Source organism: Geotrypetes seraphini, chromosome 13 (genome assembly GCF_902459505.1).
Source record: "Geotrypetes seraphini chromosome 13, aGeoSer1.1, whole genome shotgun sequence".
Taxonomy (NCBI): Eukaryota; Metazoa; Chordata; class Amphibia; order Gymnophiona; family Dermophiidae; genus Geotrypetes; species Geotrypetes seraphini.
Window position 1 is genome coordinate 33,625,598 of NC_047096.1, and position 17,062 is coordinate 33,642,659.

General features: G+C 42.3%; 1 protein-coding gene across 9 annotated transcripts in view; it reads right to left on the reverse strand.

Moving 5' to 3' along the window:
- The window catches only part of DIXDC1 (DIX domain containing 1), a 178,698-nt gene that overhangs the window by 54,185 nt on the left and 107,451 nt on the right, over positions 1 to 17,062 (reverse strand). For all 9 annotated transcript variants that reach the window (XM_033917358.1, XM_033917356.1, XM_033917357.1 and 6 more), the window contains one exon: positions 8,481 to 8,593. In XM_033917358.1, the coding sequence (XP_033773249.1) occupies positions 8,481 to 8,593 (113 nt within the window). The remainder of the gene's footprint in view (positions 1 to 8,480; positions 8,594 to 17,062) is intronic.

Sequence of the window (17,062 nt, forward strand, 5' to 3'; positions counted from 1 at the left end):
AGGAAATAGGTATTTGGTTTACCACACTGAAAATGTAAAGAATATCCTTGTTGCCAATCATGCTACTGAGTTTGTTTGTTTTCCTGGCATGTTTGGTTTATTTATAATATTATTATAAATCTGTAGTTCAGCATTCAAGGGTATCTGTGTATTTTTATAAAATAGGCCCAAAATAGGCACTCACTTGGTCTCTCAACCTAGATGACCTGTTATAAAATTATCTTCAAAGTGACTTACTAAAATCTTAGCCCCTCACATTCTCCCTGCTAAAACTGCACCCTCGATGCTAAAGCAAACCTTCTCCCAAACCCTTTGGGATTAATGATTCCCTCACTGCCACGGGATCTCCACAACTAAAGAAGAGCAGGGGGATATCAAATACTTAATAAACTTGAAACTATCTAAGGGCTCTTTTTATAAAGCCGAGGTAGAGGTCTCTACCGCGGGCCAGTGAGGTAAATGTGACTGTCATAGGAGTTCTACCGATAGAAACTTCTACCATGGCTTTGTAAAAGATAGCGTAAGAAAGGCTGCCAGCACTTATCAATCTTTCAGAGGTTTTTTTTATCACAGACCGTTTCAGTACAAACTCCAATGCTCACAGAGTTCCTGAGCATTGGAGCTTTTACCACAGCAGTCTGCGATAAAATTTCTTACACAGCTTAAAAAAAGGGGGCCTAATTGCCCAATACATAAAGAATTACAAGGAATAAAATTACAATTGCGAGGGATCTTCAAAACGTTTCTGCACGTTAATTTTTTTAAACACTATTAAATATCTCAAAAGCAAATTACATGACTTTTCTACATAATCGTCCTGTTTTGCGATACATTTTTCCCTGCATCCTTCTAACTTGCCCTCACTTTTCCTGCCCCAACCTTTTCCCGCGAAAATATGGAGGTGCAAAAACTTTTTGAAGAACCCTCATACATTTGAACTTTTTCTCTATCCTCAACTGTAATAAGAAATAAAGAAAATATTCTCAAAATCATTAAGGGCCCTTTTACAAAGCCACTATAGTGATCCTGCTGCAGAAAATGCACTGAAGCCTATAATGCACTGAATGGACTTTGGTACATTTACTGCAGAAGCATCACTACCACAGCTTTGTAAAAGACCCTTTAAGTACCTTAGGTAATTCTTCCTTATCTGTTTCCCAGCAAGGAAGGACTCTTGTTGTAAAGGATCTAGAAACACATATCTATTTTTTTCATAAACAATCAAGCATTTACACAGGAATTTAAGGAAAAAGGATTTAATTAAGGCATTTTATGTCCCATTAGCACATGTTAATTGTTCCTATGTTAAGTCTGCATTATTCAGTTAGCACGCACTAATGTGAATACGTTAACTGAATAATGCTCTCACGCCCATTCCCCACTCACATCACGCCCCTCCGGAAAATATTTCCAAAAATATAAATAATGTGCGCTTAGCTTACGAAGGTGCGCTAGCGTTTTTAGCACACGCACTGGATTACCGTGAACTATAGCGCGCGCTAGCTGAAAATCTGCCCCCTGCTCAAAAGGAGGCGGTAGCGGCTAGCGCACGCTATTCCATGTGTTAAGGCCCTGGCGTACCTTCGTAAAAGGAGCCCTAGAAGGCAAATTATTATCGCAAAGCATTTTAACATGTCTTTTGATAAGCCTTTTCCCACAAGCTAAGTGTGTGTTAGAGCTTAATGCTGTTTAATATGAGTAAAAGGGCCCCTAAATTTTTGAATGTGCATTAATGAACTGAATATGCACTAACAAATGCACACCCCTAAATGGCCAGTATTATCTGGAGGGAAGGGACTGTTGGAACTCTTTTTTACCTGTAGATTGGACTTGAAGGAGATGCAATCAGTGTTGAGGGGGAGGAGGTTGCCTGAGCTCATTTTTAGTTTTAAAAATCAAACCGGAGGGAAGAGATATAATCCAAGTTGACTTCAGTTTAAATTAGTTATCTCTGCTCCTAGTTTGGCTAGCGACAAGTTAGCTGGATAGTGCTGAAAGCAGAGCTTTCTTTCTTCCTCCTGACCTTCTGTCACCCTTTGGATTTATTGCTTAGTTAAGCTGGGTGATGATATTTTTAAAACCTTTTAGTTACTTACCTTTGGTAATTACATGTAGTTTGGCAGCTACATATATGGACATCTTTCTGTATTTTACTTACTTATACATTAAGCAGGCAATTCTGTAATACTGTATTTAAATCTATGGGCTGTTCTATACATTACTTATGCAAATTTTCAAAGTGAACAGGTGCATTTAATTTCTCTTTGAAAATTACCCTAGCAAAACTATCCATGCACAATTACACCTGCTATTTAGATACATACGGTACTTTTTAAAAAAAGTCTAAAACCACATGTGTAAGAGAAAACTCCACCTAGACTCAACTCTACTAAAGCACCTCTTCCAAACACAGTAAAAATGCACACCTGGAGATAATTTCATAGCAGCCCATTTAGGTATTTCAAGAAACAAGCAGATCAGAGAGAAACAGCAATACAAATGATCAAGGAGCAATTTAAATGTTTTCATTTTTATACTATACTTTTAGAATAATAGACGTAATCACATATTCATATTGCACCTCATAACCTTAATGTATTAGATATCTGTCTTCATGATCCTCAGCAGGGCCACCAGGCACTCAAATGTCTTTCACAATGCTTGGCTTTATGCTCCAAATCGTCATTGGAGCATCTCACTTAACTTCATATTTTTCTTCTTCTAAAAGCATAGTCTATGTCATAGCACTTCTATAGAGGTTTAAAAGAATTGCCACAGGTGAACAATATTCATTTTTTAAAATATACACTTTTTATATACATTTGTTGTATTTGGCAAGAGACTTTTAGTTTGATTTATGTTTTATTTATTTGTATATTTTAATGCAGGAGTTCCCAATCCACGGTCCGCGGTCCATCTCCTTGCTCAACATCTTTCCATCCATCCTTCCCATCCCGCATAGAAGAACCCCACCGACCCTTCCACCGCGAGGCCGACATGCCTCCGTTCCAAACAGTAGCGGCGGCAACAATGAACATATTTAAGAGATAGAAAAGTCTCTGAGGTGGCTTGATAGTAAGTTCAGTTTGCAGAACCAGGTTAACCAGCCACCACCAAAGAAGCAGGACCAAAAACCATGCCAATGATGATGTCATCAGTGATGCGGTGGCAGAGGGAAGGCCCCCCACAGGAAAGGCAGCAAACATAAGAACATAAGCAATGCCTCTGCTGGGTCAGACCTGAGGTCCATCGTGCTCTGCAGTCCGCTCATGCAGCGGCATAACAGGAACAGGACCTGTGCAGTAATCCTCTATCTATACCCCTCTATCCCCTTTTCCAGCAGGAAATTGTCCAATCCTTTCTTGAACCCCAGTACCGTACCATGCTCTATTACGCCCTCTGGAAGCGCATTCCAGCTGTCCACCACATGTTGGGTAAAGAAGAACTTCCTAGCATTCGTTTTGAATCTGTCCCCTTTTGGAAAAGTTGAAAAACTGAGGCTGAGGGGACTAATAGTAATGGCTGAAAGCTAAGCTAAGTGAAATATTTAACTATTGAAAGAAATTATTCATTGAAAGAAAATATTTATATAAAAGTGAAGAAAAGAAACACAATAAAAATAGTAAGGAATGTGCCTCCGGGAAAATATGAAGTAACCCTTTAGAGCTATGCTGCTTGGAGGGTAATCTGATATCTTATTGGCATTTTAAACATTTTTCTGTGCGACTGGACTGTATGTGGTATTGAAAGGTGTCCAGGGGAGACACGAGACTTCATGGAGAAGCAGATGCCAGAACACGGGAAGACCGGGCAGGGGGTCATTCTCTAGCTGACACAGAAGGCGCTGCAGCACCACCGATATAGTCTTGTCAGAGCACTTCACAAAGTCAGGCGTAAAGGGCATAGAGGATCAAGAACCTTCTTCAATGGGAAGGTTAGAATGCTTTCTTTTCTCCTTGGGGCCATCAGAACCTTTACTAGGCACTGGTGCTACATCACAGGACCCTAAGAGGGTAAAACTGTGCCCTATTCGACCCAAACAGGTGTTTGGCAGCATCGATAAAGTAGTCAGAGGCTGAACCCGAGGTTCCCACCTCCCCAACATGTGTGGCAGAACACAGCGCAAAGGCGCTCTTTGTCATTAAGTCATTAAGTCCTCAAGATATTAATCAGCTTTGTTTACATTGTTCAGTAAAAAATTGTAGTCATTCTCAAACATTTTATTGGATGTCTGAGGGACAGCTAAAAGCTAAGACGAAAAAATGAACCTTAAGTAATTTGTACATATTGTGTTGGCAGTTTCATAAAAGTCCATTTCCATGAGGAAGGAAGTGCTTTATCTGCAGAAACAGCGTTAAAAATGGTCCTCTTTGAGAACTCTATGATGGAGAAGTACCTGGGAAATATCTTTGACAGAGACCAAGGAATTGAAAGGTTCTGCTTTACTGAGCGTTAATCTTGTTTGGTGCCAATTTATGGTAATATGATACATTTGGTCATGGAATTACTAGAGCAGCCAAACCTAAAATTCACCAAATGCTACTTTGTGGGAGGAGAGTCGTAACATATGGTAAGTACAGGCCCATAGCCCAGATATTTCACCCACAGAAATCACTAAGCTGCACGGAAAAGAAGAGGGAATCTCTAAAAAGTACAGAGTGCTCTGTTTGTGCCAAATATAAACTCCCACGTCAGAACACATTAACAGACGGGGATATTTTTTTCAGTCTTATGTTTCTGCATAATAAAGCACTTTCAACAAACTGGCATAAAAATTTCAGGATAGTTTTAATAAAAATGAGATAAACTTCGTATATTATCCCTTCAATATTCAGCCAGCAATGGGTAGTGCTGTTAATGATCATTTGCTGGCGTTGACCCCTGATATTCAATGCCCGGCATTGAATATCCAGGCTTTTTTAAGCCAGCCAGTACTTGCCTGGTTAACTTTACATTCAGACCTAATCAGTCATTCATTAGCATATAAAGACAGGACTGCTATTTATGCGCTAACACTGGCAAGTTAGCTCTGAAAATTGGGAATGGCACTCTGTCCCTGGTATGACCCTCTTCCCAAAATCAGTGGCTTGTACTTTGGTGCAAAAATGGCCAGTTAAGTGCCACTGAAAACAACTAGTTAGCCACCGACAAGCACGTTAACCAGTTCATGGATGTTATCGGCTGTTTGACTCACACTGAATATCGAGTCCTATGCATTTTTTCTATCCAATAGCAATTTGCAGAAATTTAGGTGTTGTAATATTCAATACTGTTACTTATCTTTCCTTAAAAGACTCCCCCCACTACATGCACATCTATTACTTTTTAAAAAAGGAGGGGGAGAGAGACCAGCACACAATCAGAAAGGACATTTATGAAATTAAATTACAAATCTTGATGTAATGAGTTGGGCGGGCTGAGCTTGATACAGCTGAACAGATGGAAGGAGGGTAATACATGGAAGAGTCAAACTCCATGATATTCTCAAAATCTAGAAAGACTGGAATATTTTTAGAAGGTCTAGGTGCTTCTTGTTCCCACTGCCTTATTAAAGGGGGAAGGGGCATTTTTAAGCATTTTCAACGACGGGAATGCTTTAAAGAGCTCATTCTGAAGCCCTCAAAGATGAAAAGAGTTAGCAAAAAAATTTAAATTACTCTCATTTCAATAAATGCATTAAACTCATAAAGCTCTGTTGCTCCAAAACTAATATAGGCAATTAATGGTCCCAGTGGAAGAAAGGATGAAAGCCAGGGTGCTGTTCTTTGATGGGCTAGTACTGTTCTCATTGTACTTTGCTGCACTGAAAAGGTGTAAGCATGTTTTACATATTCATTGCTGAAATTAATGTAAGATACTGAAAAATGAAGGGTTCTGATTTCCTTTCTGAAGTAGAAAGCGCCTTGAAGCAAACTTGTTTTGCCTTTAACCTAGTAAAACCATTCCTAATGTGCAGTTAAGGAATCGCTGCCTTAGAAAAGCGTTCGGTTTCATTGTCTTCTTCATTTTTCTCCTCTCAGATATAGGGAGAAAAGAACAAGACCAATGTTGGCATATTTCAGAGATAGAATACCAGAACAACTAAATATGTCTTGGACAACAATGATTATACCAGATAAAATTCACAAATTTTGGGGAAAGGCATGTTACTCAACTGACCTACAACTGTGTTCATTCTGCTGCCCCTCAATATCTCTCCTTGCTTCTCTCTCCTTATACACCTCCCAGAGAACTCTGTTCCTCAGATAAGCTGCTCTTAGCTTTACCCTTCTCCTCCACTGCCAATTACAGACTTCGTTCCTTTCATCTAGCTGCCCCCTATGCCTGGAATAAATTACCCAAGTTTGTCCGTCAGGCCCTTTCCTTTCCTTGTTTAAAAGCAGACTGAAAACCCACCTTTTTGATATAGACTTCAATCCTTAACCCTACTCCTCTGCCCTCCAACCCAGCCTGCTGATTATCCATTCCCCTTAACTGCATCCATGACATCCTGTTTGTCTGTTTTGGAAATTTATATTATAAGCTCTTTCGAGCAGGGATTGTTTTCTTCTTCTTTGTGACTCTGTGCAGCGCTGCGTGCATCTGGTAGCACTATAGAAATAATTAATAATCGCAGTAACCGTAAAAAAATTGATTCTATATGTGCCCTATTCCTGCTAACATTAAGATGACAGCCAAGTACTACTCAAATTTTAACCAAGAGCCTCAAAGTCTCACAGACCTGCCCCCTATAAGGAGTTTAGTATAATCATAGGCTCCAACCCGGAAAAACACCGGAGAAGAAAAACTACTATCAACAGGAAAAAGGTTCTCTGGCTTGGGCAGTTTGGATTATCGCAAGAGGATTATTCTCCTGACGCAGCATTTCTGCGAAACAAGGACTTGCAAGCTCTCTTGTCGGGACTTGTTCACTTTGATTCCTTGGATGGTATAGCCTTGGACTCCTATTGATTTTTGAATATTAAGGACTTGTATCAGCTGGAATATAGGGACCAAGGCATGGCGGTACGAGAGCTCAACTTGAACTGCTTAGAAACTAAGTTCCGCCTAGATCTTTAATTCCTTTTTGCTTAGTGCCGCTTATGCTGGGCTGACAGCCAGTGTTTAGTACTGACTCGGTTTTCAAACCAGAGAACTTTTCTCCTGTTGATATGCATTTTTCTTCTTTGGTGTTTTTCCGGGTTGGAGCCTATGATTATACTGAACTCCTTATAGGGGGCTGGGTTCCCCTGGAGTGTTGGTCTGAGACTTTGAGGCTCTTAGTTAAAATTTGAGTAGTACTTGGCTGTCACCCTAATGTTGCAGGAATAGGGCACACATAGTAACATAGTAGATGACAGCAGATGGACCCGAATGGTCCATCCAGTCTGCCCAACCTGATTCAATTTAAATTTTTTTATTTTTTTCATAGCTATTTCTGGGCAAGAATCCAAAGCTCTACCCGGTACCGTGCTTGGGTTCCAACTGCCGAAATCTCTGTTAAAACCTACTCCAGCCCATCTACACCCTCCCAGCCACTGAAGCCCTCCCCAGCCCATCCCCCACCAAACGGCCATACACAGACACAGACCGTGCAAGTCTGCCCAGTACTAGCCTTAGTTCAATATTTAATATTATTTTCTGATTCTAAATCTTCTGTGTTCATCCCACGCTTCTTTGAACTCAGTCACAGTTTTACTCTCCACCACCTCTCTCGGGAGCGCATTCCAGGCATCCACCACCCTCTCCATAAAGTAGAATTTCCTAACATTGCCCCTGAATCTACCACCCCTCAACCTCAAATTATGTCCTCTGGTTTTACCATTTTCCTTTCTCTGGAAAAGATTTTGTTCTACGTTAATACCCTTCAAGTATTTGAACGTCTGAATCATATCTCCCCTGTCCCTCCTTTGGACAACAATGAGCCAGCAGGGCATTAACAATGATCATTAGTCAAAAGAAAGATGCTTTAATGAGCCAAAATCATCTGACGTTATCCCAGGAGTGATCAAAGTGAATCAAAAGCACCATTCAGTGTAAAAAAAAAAGCATGCGGATGATGATCTTGGTGTCTCAAATATACCGTTGCGCTTGCCAAAGTGGCGTGATGCAAGCACAATGGCAAACGTTAGTACCAAATATGATTGACTTAGAGTGGGGTTCATTACTCTCAAAGTATGTGAACCCATTTGGAGACACTGCCTCCCCCCAACCAAACCACCCCCCCCAAAAAAAAAACCCCAACCAAAAAACATATAAGAAGTCTAATGCTGCATGAGTTCAGAATAAAAACGTCTTTATTCTGGAGACTGTTGAATCCTTGTGCTATGATGCTATGAGTGTTTTGGCTTGCCTGAAATGTATTTTGACTTACCTTGGCTCTATGTACTGTTTTTGCTTTCATCAATAAAAAATCATTTAAATATAAAAATGTCTTCATTCCAAACTGCACCCCAGACTCAACAGGTTCTGTATTCTTTCACAAGGCTGGCGTTGTTTACCTGTTTTGTTTTCTGTTTCTTTGGACTGGGTGACCATAAACTCCACCTTCTCTTCCAAGGGTGTGGCGAAGGACTCTGATTTTGCACTGTGCACCGGACTTGAGGAGGTCAGGCTGGAAAAAAAAAGGGGGGGGGGGACAGAAAGGAATTAAAATAGAAATTGATCAAGAAGCACACTGTCCTTAAACTATGCTACTGGTGTTTAGTCGCTTTTTTCTCCTTTTGGGTTTATCATGTCTTCTACTGGGCTTTGCATCTAGTCACTATAAGATCAATTCTATAACTGGGCACTCACATTTACATGCCACTGGAGCGGATTAGTTTGCAAAATACTGGTATTTTTGCAGGGTAAGTGTACAATTTTGAGTGTAAGTGGCAGTAAAACACCTAAGCACTATTCTGTAAGGATGTGCATAAGTGGCAAGGCAGGTAAATGCAAGGGGCATTCACAGGGATGAGCATGGGTGTGGCTGCCACTTATATTTACAGATCGTAGAATAGTGTATTTATGCAAGTCTTTGCTGCATTTGGATAACAGCAGTTAGACCAAATGTATGGTGTCAAGATGGGATCCCTGAGAGGGTGAAGTTACGGATGGGTCAGTTAGAGCGGGGGCTCTAGAGCAGACTTAGGGGGTGGGTCTGTGGAGTGGGCAGACTTGATGGGCTATGGCCCTTATTTGCCGTCATTTTCTATGTTTCTAAGAGTAAGTACACCCTTATGACATTAGAGATTATCGTTATAGTGAACTCTAAAGAACCAATTCTTTGCATAACAATAAACTGAAGCAATTGACTCCTGATGCAGGCACCATTGCCGAAACATAGCCTTGTCGAGTTTTGCTCTCCGGTTTATTATTTTATGCCCTTGGTTGCATAGACTGAGCTCATCTGACTCAGACTGGTGAACAATCCAGTGCATCTACTAGACTCCCATGCCCACCAAGTATTCATTTAGGATTGTAACTGCTTCTCCAGGCAAGTTATCCCTCTTTTCCCATGTCTTCATTCAAGGTTGTAACAGACATTTAGTGCTGCCCCATACCTTTACAGAAGGGCTACATAACATAAGAAAAAAAAACCCTCAAACATAAAATTGTATACAAAATGTTCAAAAAACTTTTTGATCAAAATTATTATGTTCTGGTCTTAACATGCACTAGCACCAGCCCAAATATTGAGGTTAAGGTAGCCAACCACAGTTTAATCACTGCACAAAAACATATAAAGCAACTTAAACTATAAAGGTACTTCATAAACTGTGAGAAATACCACATTCACCGATATTATTTTTTTGAGTACTTATCTTGTATGGTGGTGGTGGTGGTGGTGAATAAAGAAACAGTTCCAGAAGAACTTTTGATTTTTGCTTTTTAAGCTATTTCTTCTCTCTTTGTGTGTAGTCAAGAAAATAACTGTACATAATTCTACATTGGAGGTTCTTTATGTTACATAACTTTGTTCTTAACCGTATATTTTTATTATGTTTTTTCTGAACTTATGTATATTTCACTGATTGTACAGTTCTTTTTCTTTGTGAACCGCCCGGAACTTTTATGGATGGGCTGTATCTATAATAATAAAACCCTAGAGCGCGCATGCGCTGTTGAATGATCGTGAGTCCTGGTGGCATGAGGTGTACTTCTGTGTCACTCCTCACGGCGCCTGCGCTAGCTGGAGGCGCGTGTGCCAGCGACTCCTCCCTCCCACTGATGCTGCTCTTCAAAGTGGCCTGCTGAGGTTCACCAGCCGCTGTAGCGAACCTCGCAGGCCGCTCTCCACCTTCCCGACATGGTGCTGAAGGAGTCGGGTTGCCACTGCCGCCACACTCGGTCTTCCTGCAGCCCCGCCCACCGCCATGAAGGAGGAGATCTGGGCCGAGAGGTGAACGATGCAGCCACAGCTCCAGTTCGAGGAATGGAGGGAGGGTAAGAATGGGAGGGGGGTGGAAACAGTGTTTACAGTGAACTGGCAAGACTCAAGGTGAACAAAGCCATGGGACCAGACAATTTGCACCCAAGAATGCTCAGAGAATTGAGCGATGTCCTGGCAAAACCGTTGGCTGAGTTATTCAATCTCTCCCTAAGTAAGGGGAAAGTTCCCCTGGACTGGAAATTAGCTAATGTCGTTCCTCTGCATAAAAAGGGTTGCAGGGCAGAGGCTGCGAATTATAGACCGGTGAGTCTCACATCAATAGTGTGCAAACTCATGGAAACACTAATTAAAAGCAAATTGGACACGATCTTGAATGAAGGGAATCTTCGGGATCCCAGTCAGCATGGATTCACCAAGGGTAGGTCCTGCCAATCCAATCTCATCAGCTTCTTTGACTGGGTAACAAGAAAATTGGACTTGGGAGAGTCTTTGGACGTCGTGTACCTGGACTTCAGGAAAGCTTTTGACAGTGTCCCACACCGCAGGCTGCTAAGCAAGATGGAATCGATGGGGTTAGGAGAGACACTAACTGCATGGGTCAATGATTGGCTGAGTGGCAGACTTCAGAGGGTGGTGGTTAATGGTACCCTCTCTAAAACATCGGAGGTGACCAGTGGAGTGCTGCAGGGCTCGGTCCTGGGTCCACTCCTTTTCAACATATTCATAGGGGATCTGACTCAAGGGCTTCAAGGTAAAATAACACTATTCGCCGATGACGCCAAACTATGTAATATAGTAAGTGAATGTAGTTTACAGAATTATATGGCGCAGGACCTGCTTACATTGGAAAGTTGGTCCTCAACCTGGCAGCTAGGCTTCAATGCTAAGAAATGTAAGGTCATGCACCTCGGAAGCGGAAATCCATGCAGGACGTACTTCTTGAACGGAGAAACTTTAACTTGGACTTCAGCAGAACGAGATTTAGGAGTAATCATCAGTGCAGACATGAAAACTGCCAATCAAGTGGAGAAGGCTTCATCTAAGGCAAGGCAGATATTGGGTTGTATCAATAGAAGTTTCGTCAGCCGAAAGCCTGAAGTCATAATGCCGTTGTACAGAGCCATGGTGAGACCTCATCTGGAGTACTGTGTGCAATTCTGGAGGCCACATTACAGTAAAGATGTGCGCAGAATTGAATCGGTTCAATGGACGGCCACCAGGATGATCTCGGGGCTCAAGGGTCTCTCGTACGAAGAGAGACTGAACAAATTGCAGCTCTACACTCTTGAGGAACGTAGGAAGAGGGGAGACATGATGGAAACATTTAAGTACCTCACGGGACGTGTCGAAGTGGAAGATGATATTTTCTTTCTCAAGGGACCCTCGGCCACAAGAGGGCACCCGCTCAAACTCAGGGGCGGAAAATTTCATGGCGACACCAGAAAGTATTTCTTCACAGAGAGAGTGGTTGATCATTGGAACAAGCTTCCAGTGCAGGTGATCGAGGCAGACAGCGTGCCAGACTTTAAGAATAAATGGGATACCCATGTGGGATCCCTACGAGGGTCAAGATAAGGAAATTGGGTCATTAGGGCATAGACAGGGGGTGGGTAAGCAGAGTGGGCAGACTTGATGGGCTGTAGCCCTTTTCTGCCGTCATCTTCTATGTTTCTATGAAACGGAAGGGGGCCATGGGGCAGGCAGGTATTGCACAACAGGGGACCAGGGGAGAGGAAAAGGGAGCTGCTTTGGGGGGAGGGGGCAGACAGCAATCATCAGGGGGGAACAGAAGGGGGTTACGGAGCACGCATGCATGGCACAACAGGCACAGGGCAGGCAGGCATTGCACAACAGGGGACCGGGGGGAGAGGGAAAGGGAGCTGCTTTGGGGGGAGGGGGGCAGACAGCAATCATCAGGGGGGAACAGAAGGGGGCCACAGAGCACGCAGGCATGGCACAACAGGCACGGGGCAGGCAGGCATTGCACAACAGAGGACCAGGGGGAGAGGGAAAGGGGGCTGCTTAGGGGGGAGGAGGGCAGACAGCATTTATCAGGGGGGGAACAGAAGGGGGCCATGGAGCACGCAGGTATGGCACAACAGGGGGAGAGGAAAAGGGGTGTGCTGAGGGGCAGAAAACAATCATGCTTTGCTCTGGAAGGGGGGGAGACAGAAGAGGGCCACAGAGAGACAGGCAGGCATGGTGCAACAGAGAAATACAGGTAGGCAGAGGGGCCAGAGAGAGACACAGACAGAATGAATGACAGACAGACAGACAGCATCCAAGGAGAGAGAGACAAAGAAAAAAAACCCAGACAAACATCTGCTCTAGCCCCCATTAATGTAACGGGCTTAAAGACTAGTACAAGAATAAAGTTATTATTATTATTATAATTTTCTTCCTTTCACTTATTATTTATTTTTCCTTTGTCAGTGTTTGTAGATGTGCAGGAAGTAATTTTACAGCTGTTTTAAGCACTCAATGTTTGGTTTCCATCCTCTTGCTGTTCTGTCCCCATATTCATGTGAACAGAGTGCTTATTTTCAGATATAGAGGGGCATACTCAAAAGTCTAAGTCCGATTTGGTCGTAGGTCACTAGTCGCCCAAAGTCGGCACTGGTAAAATGTCCATTCTCGAAAAGTAAGTCTAACCTATTTAGTTTTTCGAAAATCATCTATCTGTACGTCCAGGCATGTATTTGTCCAGACCACCACTACGTCTATCTTTATACCACATTCTCAACCAAAAATCTGTCCAAGTCTCAAACGCCCAAAAACAAAACCTTTTGGATGTGGGAGGGTCCAGTATTGTGATGGACAGGCTACCCAGACATGGCAACAGAGCAGTGGGGTACCTTACAGGGCACTGTTACGAACTTTACAAAAAGGGTGCCACATAAACATCTTACCAGAACTCCCTTATTGGTTATGGTGAACCCCCCCAAAACACCCCCATACCCACCTGTCTACAACCCCAATAGCCCTTATAGCTGCAGGTGGCACCTATATGGCAGTACAGTAGGGTTTTGGGGAGGTTTGGTGGGCTCACATTTTCCACCATGAATGTAGTGGTTAGAGTGGCTTATGGGCCTGGGTCCTCCTATGGTTCACTAGCCCACCCCCCAGACTCTTAAGCCACCTCTGTGCAGCTCTAATAGGCTTTCCTATGCCAGGTGCGGCAGGTATGTACGTTTTTATTCTGAACTTTGCGGGGGTGCAATGGGGGTCAGTGAATACGGGGGGAATAAGTGGGGATCTTTACTTTGTCTCTGCTGTGGTTATCTGGTCACTTTACATCGTCTAACTCACAACGTATAAGTTTCATGTCGGTAGTCTTGTCTAACACTCGATTATCCCTGCAGGACGACTAAGTCTAGGTTGACCCAAATCCCATCCATGTCCCACCCTAACCACTCCTCCAAAAACACCCCTTTCAGCTCTGGGTGCACAGCAGGCTTCAGAGGCCTAATATGTCCCTGGATACTTCCAAAAAGCCGTTTTATCGGCACTTGGACGACCTGTCCTTTAGATCATCCAAGTGCCAAATTGGGTGAGTTTTTAGATGTATTTAAGTTTTGATTATGAGCCCCATAGTATATTGCTTTAAGATAAGCTCCCAGAGTGCACTGCTGTTTGTCTGGTGAGATGAGTCCCCCTTTCTCCTGGCTGCTTCTCTTATGTGTGTGGACATAACTCCATTTTAGAGTTGAACATGGCCATAGAGAAAGTACTGTTCCCCTTCTGATTTCACCTTTGAATCTGCTAGTCTGAATTAACTTTAAGCTTAATGGACAAAGCTTAAAAGTACAGTATTACCACTTCACAAAGAATATGTGACATTACACTCCCAGTTTCCCCTATCTCTGGGATGTACTGGTGGAGCGTGGGTGCTGTAGTTGTAGGTTCAAACCCAAGTTGTCTCCTGTGACCATGAGCAGGCCACCTGGTCCCCCATTGTCTCAAGTATATTAAATAGATTGTGAGCCCACTGGGACAGATAGGGAAAAATACTTGAGTACCTGAATAAATACATGTAAACTAGTCTGAGCTCCTCTGGGAGAATGGTATAGAAAATTGAATAAATAAACGTAGAAGAAAATTCCTTGATATCAATTTAACTGTAAGATTATTTATTTCTCTGTTTTAAGTTTTGTTTAAGGAATCACAGAGTCCAGCCTGGTAATAGTATAGGATACAGATTCAATGAGTTTGTCTGTCTGAGATCCTCTGGGATAATCCTCAGAATACTTGCCATCTAGGAATTCTCTGTGTACAGTATAGCCGACTCCTTTTTGAATTTCATCACCCAACCTGGGCATCTCAATTCTGATCTCTATGCTCTAAGGCTTCTGTGAAGAAAGATTTCTGGATTCTGCTCCTGCCTCCTTGCAACTTCATACTATGTCCCTTAGTTTTACATCTGACCTTCCTTTGGAAAATATTTGTTTGTACATTAATATCTTTCAAATATCTGTATCATATTTCCCTTGTCTCTCCTCTAGGGGCAAAATTCTTCATAATATACAGATCTTACTTACTCTGCACTGTCTTCTGCTTTAACTCTTCCTGTTTCCAAGACCTTCCAGTGGGAAACTAACCATCTCTCTTCCTCTCTCTCACTCTGCCTCTCTCTTAGGCATATTGCATACTGGCAGGATTACAAAGGCTGAGGCACTCTGCTGTATCCTGGTTCTCTGGCCAACAACAGCAGTGGTAACAGCGATCAACCTAATTTAGCATTTCAGTTGTACAATAATTCAAAGATCCAGTTATACAAAAAAAAAAAAATCCCCAAACTAAAACCACAGGGAAGAGGCCGGGTAGGGGTGGTTTTTAATGGAACTCGTTTCAGTTACTCATATACTGAAACCATTTGTTCTGAAATAATGCCAGTCGGCAAGCTAAAAAGATTATGACCAGCATTTTGTTTCTTACATCATGAAGGCCCTCCAAATCCATCTTACAGACAAGAGCTGTTAAACAATAATATGACCTGTTTAACATGGTTCCGAAGCCTTAAAAGAACTGGGCATTACAGAAATAGGCAGAACCTGACATTTTCGAGGTCAATATTTAACTAGCACATACACATTCAATGCTATGCTGAACATATAAGTTGATTTTAAAAAACATTTTTGCACAATTATACAATTAACATTATAAGGATTATCTTAGAAGCCCTATCCATGTTTTCCACATGGAAATACTGGCACATTTGTCGTTCAAACGTGGTATTTCGGCTTGCGGTCGGGGTTCGCATGGGAAGGAGAGATGGCAGGGTTGGCGGGGGGAGAGGGGGGCGGGAGGAAGCGCTGCTGCCGGCGAGTAGGGCTTATTTTCGGGGGGTAGGGCTTATATTAAGACCTACCCTGAAAATCATGCTAGGGCTTATTTTTGGGGTAGGTCTTATTTTCGGGGAAACACGGTACTATTACTATTTATCATTTTTACACAAGATAGATGTTTAAGTGATGTATTATGCACGGCTAAAAATTCCCAAAGTATATGCTAAACCAGTGGTTCCCAACCCTGTCCTGGAGGACCACTAGGTCAATCGGGTTTTCGGGATAGCCCTAATGAATATGCATGGAGCAGATTTGCATGCCTGTCACTTCCATTATATGCAAATCTCTCTCATGCATATTCATTAGGGCTATTCTGAAATCCCGACTGGCCAGGACAGGATTGGGAACCACTGTGCTAAACCACCCATCAAAAAACATTTCCGAGTAGTTTATAATGCTAGTAAGGGTAATCTAATCATTGTCTTATATACCACATCTTCTCTATAAAATAGAGTTCAAAATGGTTAACAAAAGAAAGCAAAATACAGTAAATTAAAAACAATCCTTAATCATTTAGACATATGGGGGGGAGGGGGTAATTCTGTGCAGAGTACCAAATTCAATTGGCCACCTTGATTGGCAGACTGGTTGGACCATGCAGGAGGCACGTCACGTGTGAAATTCAAGTTTGGTTGTTTTTGCTTCAAGGTACTCTATGGCTTAGCCCCTAAATATATAACCTCTTTCACAACCAACAGACACAAGCGAAGCTCACACCTGAACTTCGTTTCTCCACCAGTTAGAGGTTGTAAATTTAAAAGTCATCATCAACATCTTCTCGCATATCAAGCAGAATTATGGGTAAAGACCTTGAACAATTGCTTGTGCCTACTATCTATGAAGAATTCAGGAAACACCTGAAAACATATCTATTCCTGAAATACTTAGGAAACCAACCTATTCAATCTTAGTCCTTAACAAACGACCGCAAGAACCGCCAATCGCTAAGTCTGTACTTTATTTATTCATTCCATCTGTAACTTTGTTTATTCACTCAATCTGTAACATTGCTAATCATTGTAAACTGCATACAACTCCACGGTCCTGCGGTATATAAACTGTTATTATTATTATATCTGCTGACATTTACTATCTTACTATAAGTGGGTGCCTCTTTTTAGGCGGCCTGATGCCACACAAGTGCCAATTCTATAATGGCATCTGTATGCCATTGTACAGTAGAATACTAGCATAACCCAGTATCTGGACCTGCAGTTATCACAGCCACAGACTCTGTGTACCTGTGGGCATTCTAATGTAGCAAGGGTATGCATAACTTACAGTATTCTATAAGCTGTGTACATAAGTGTCAGCCTCATCCTGTATATGCCCCCTTTCTTTGTATTTTCGCACTATGCCATTA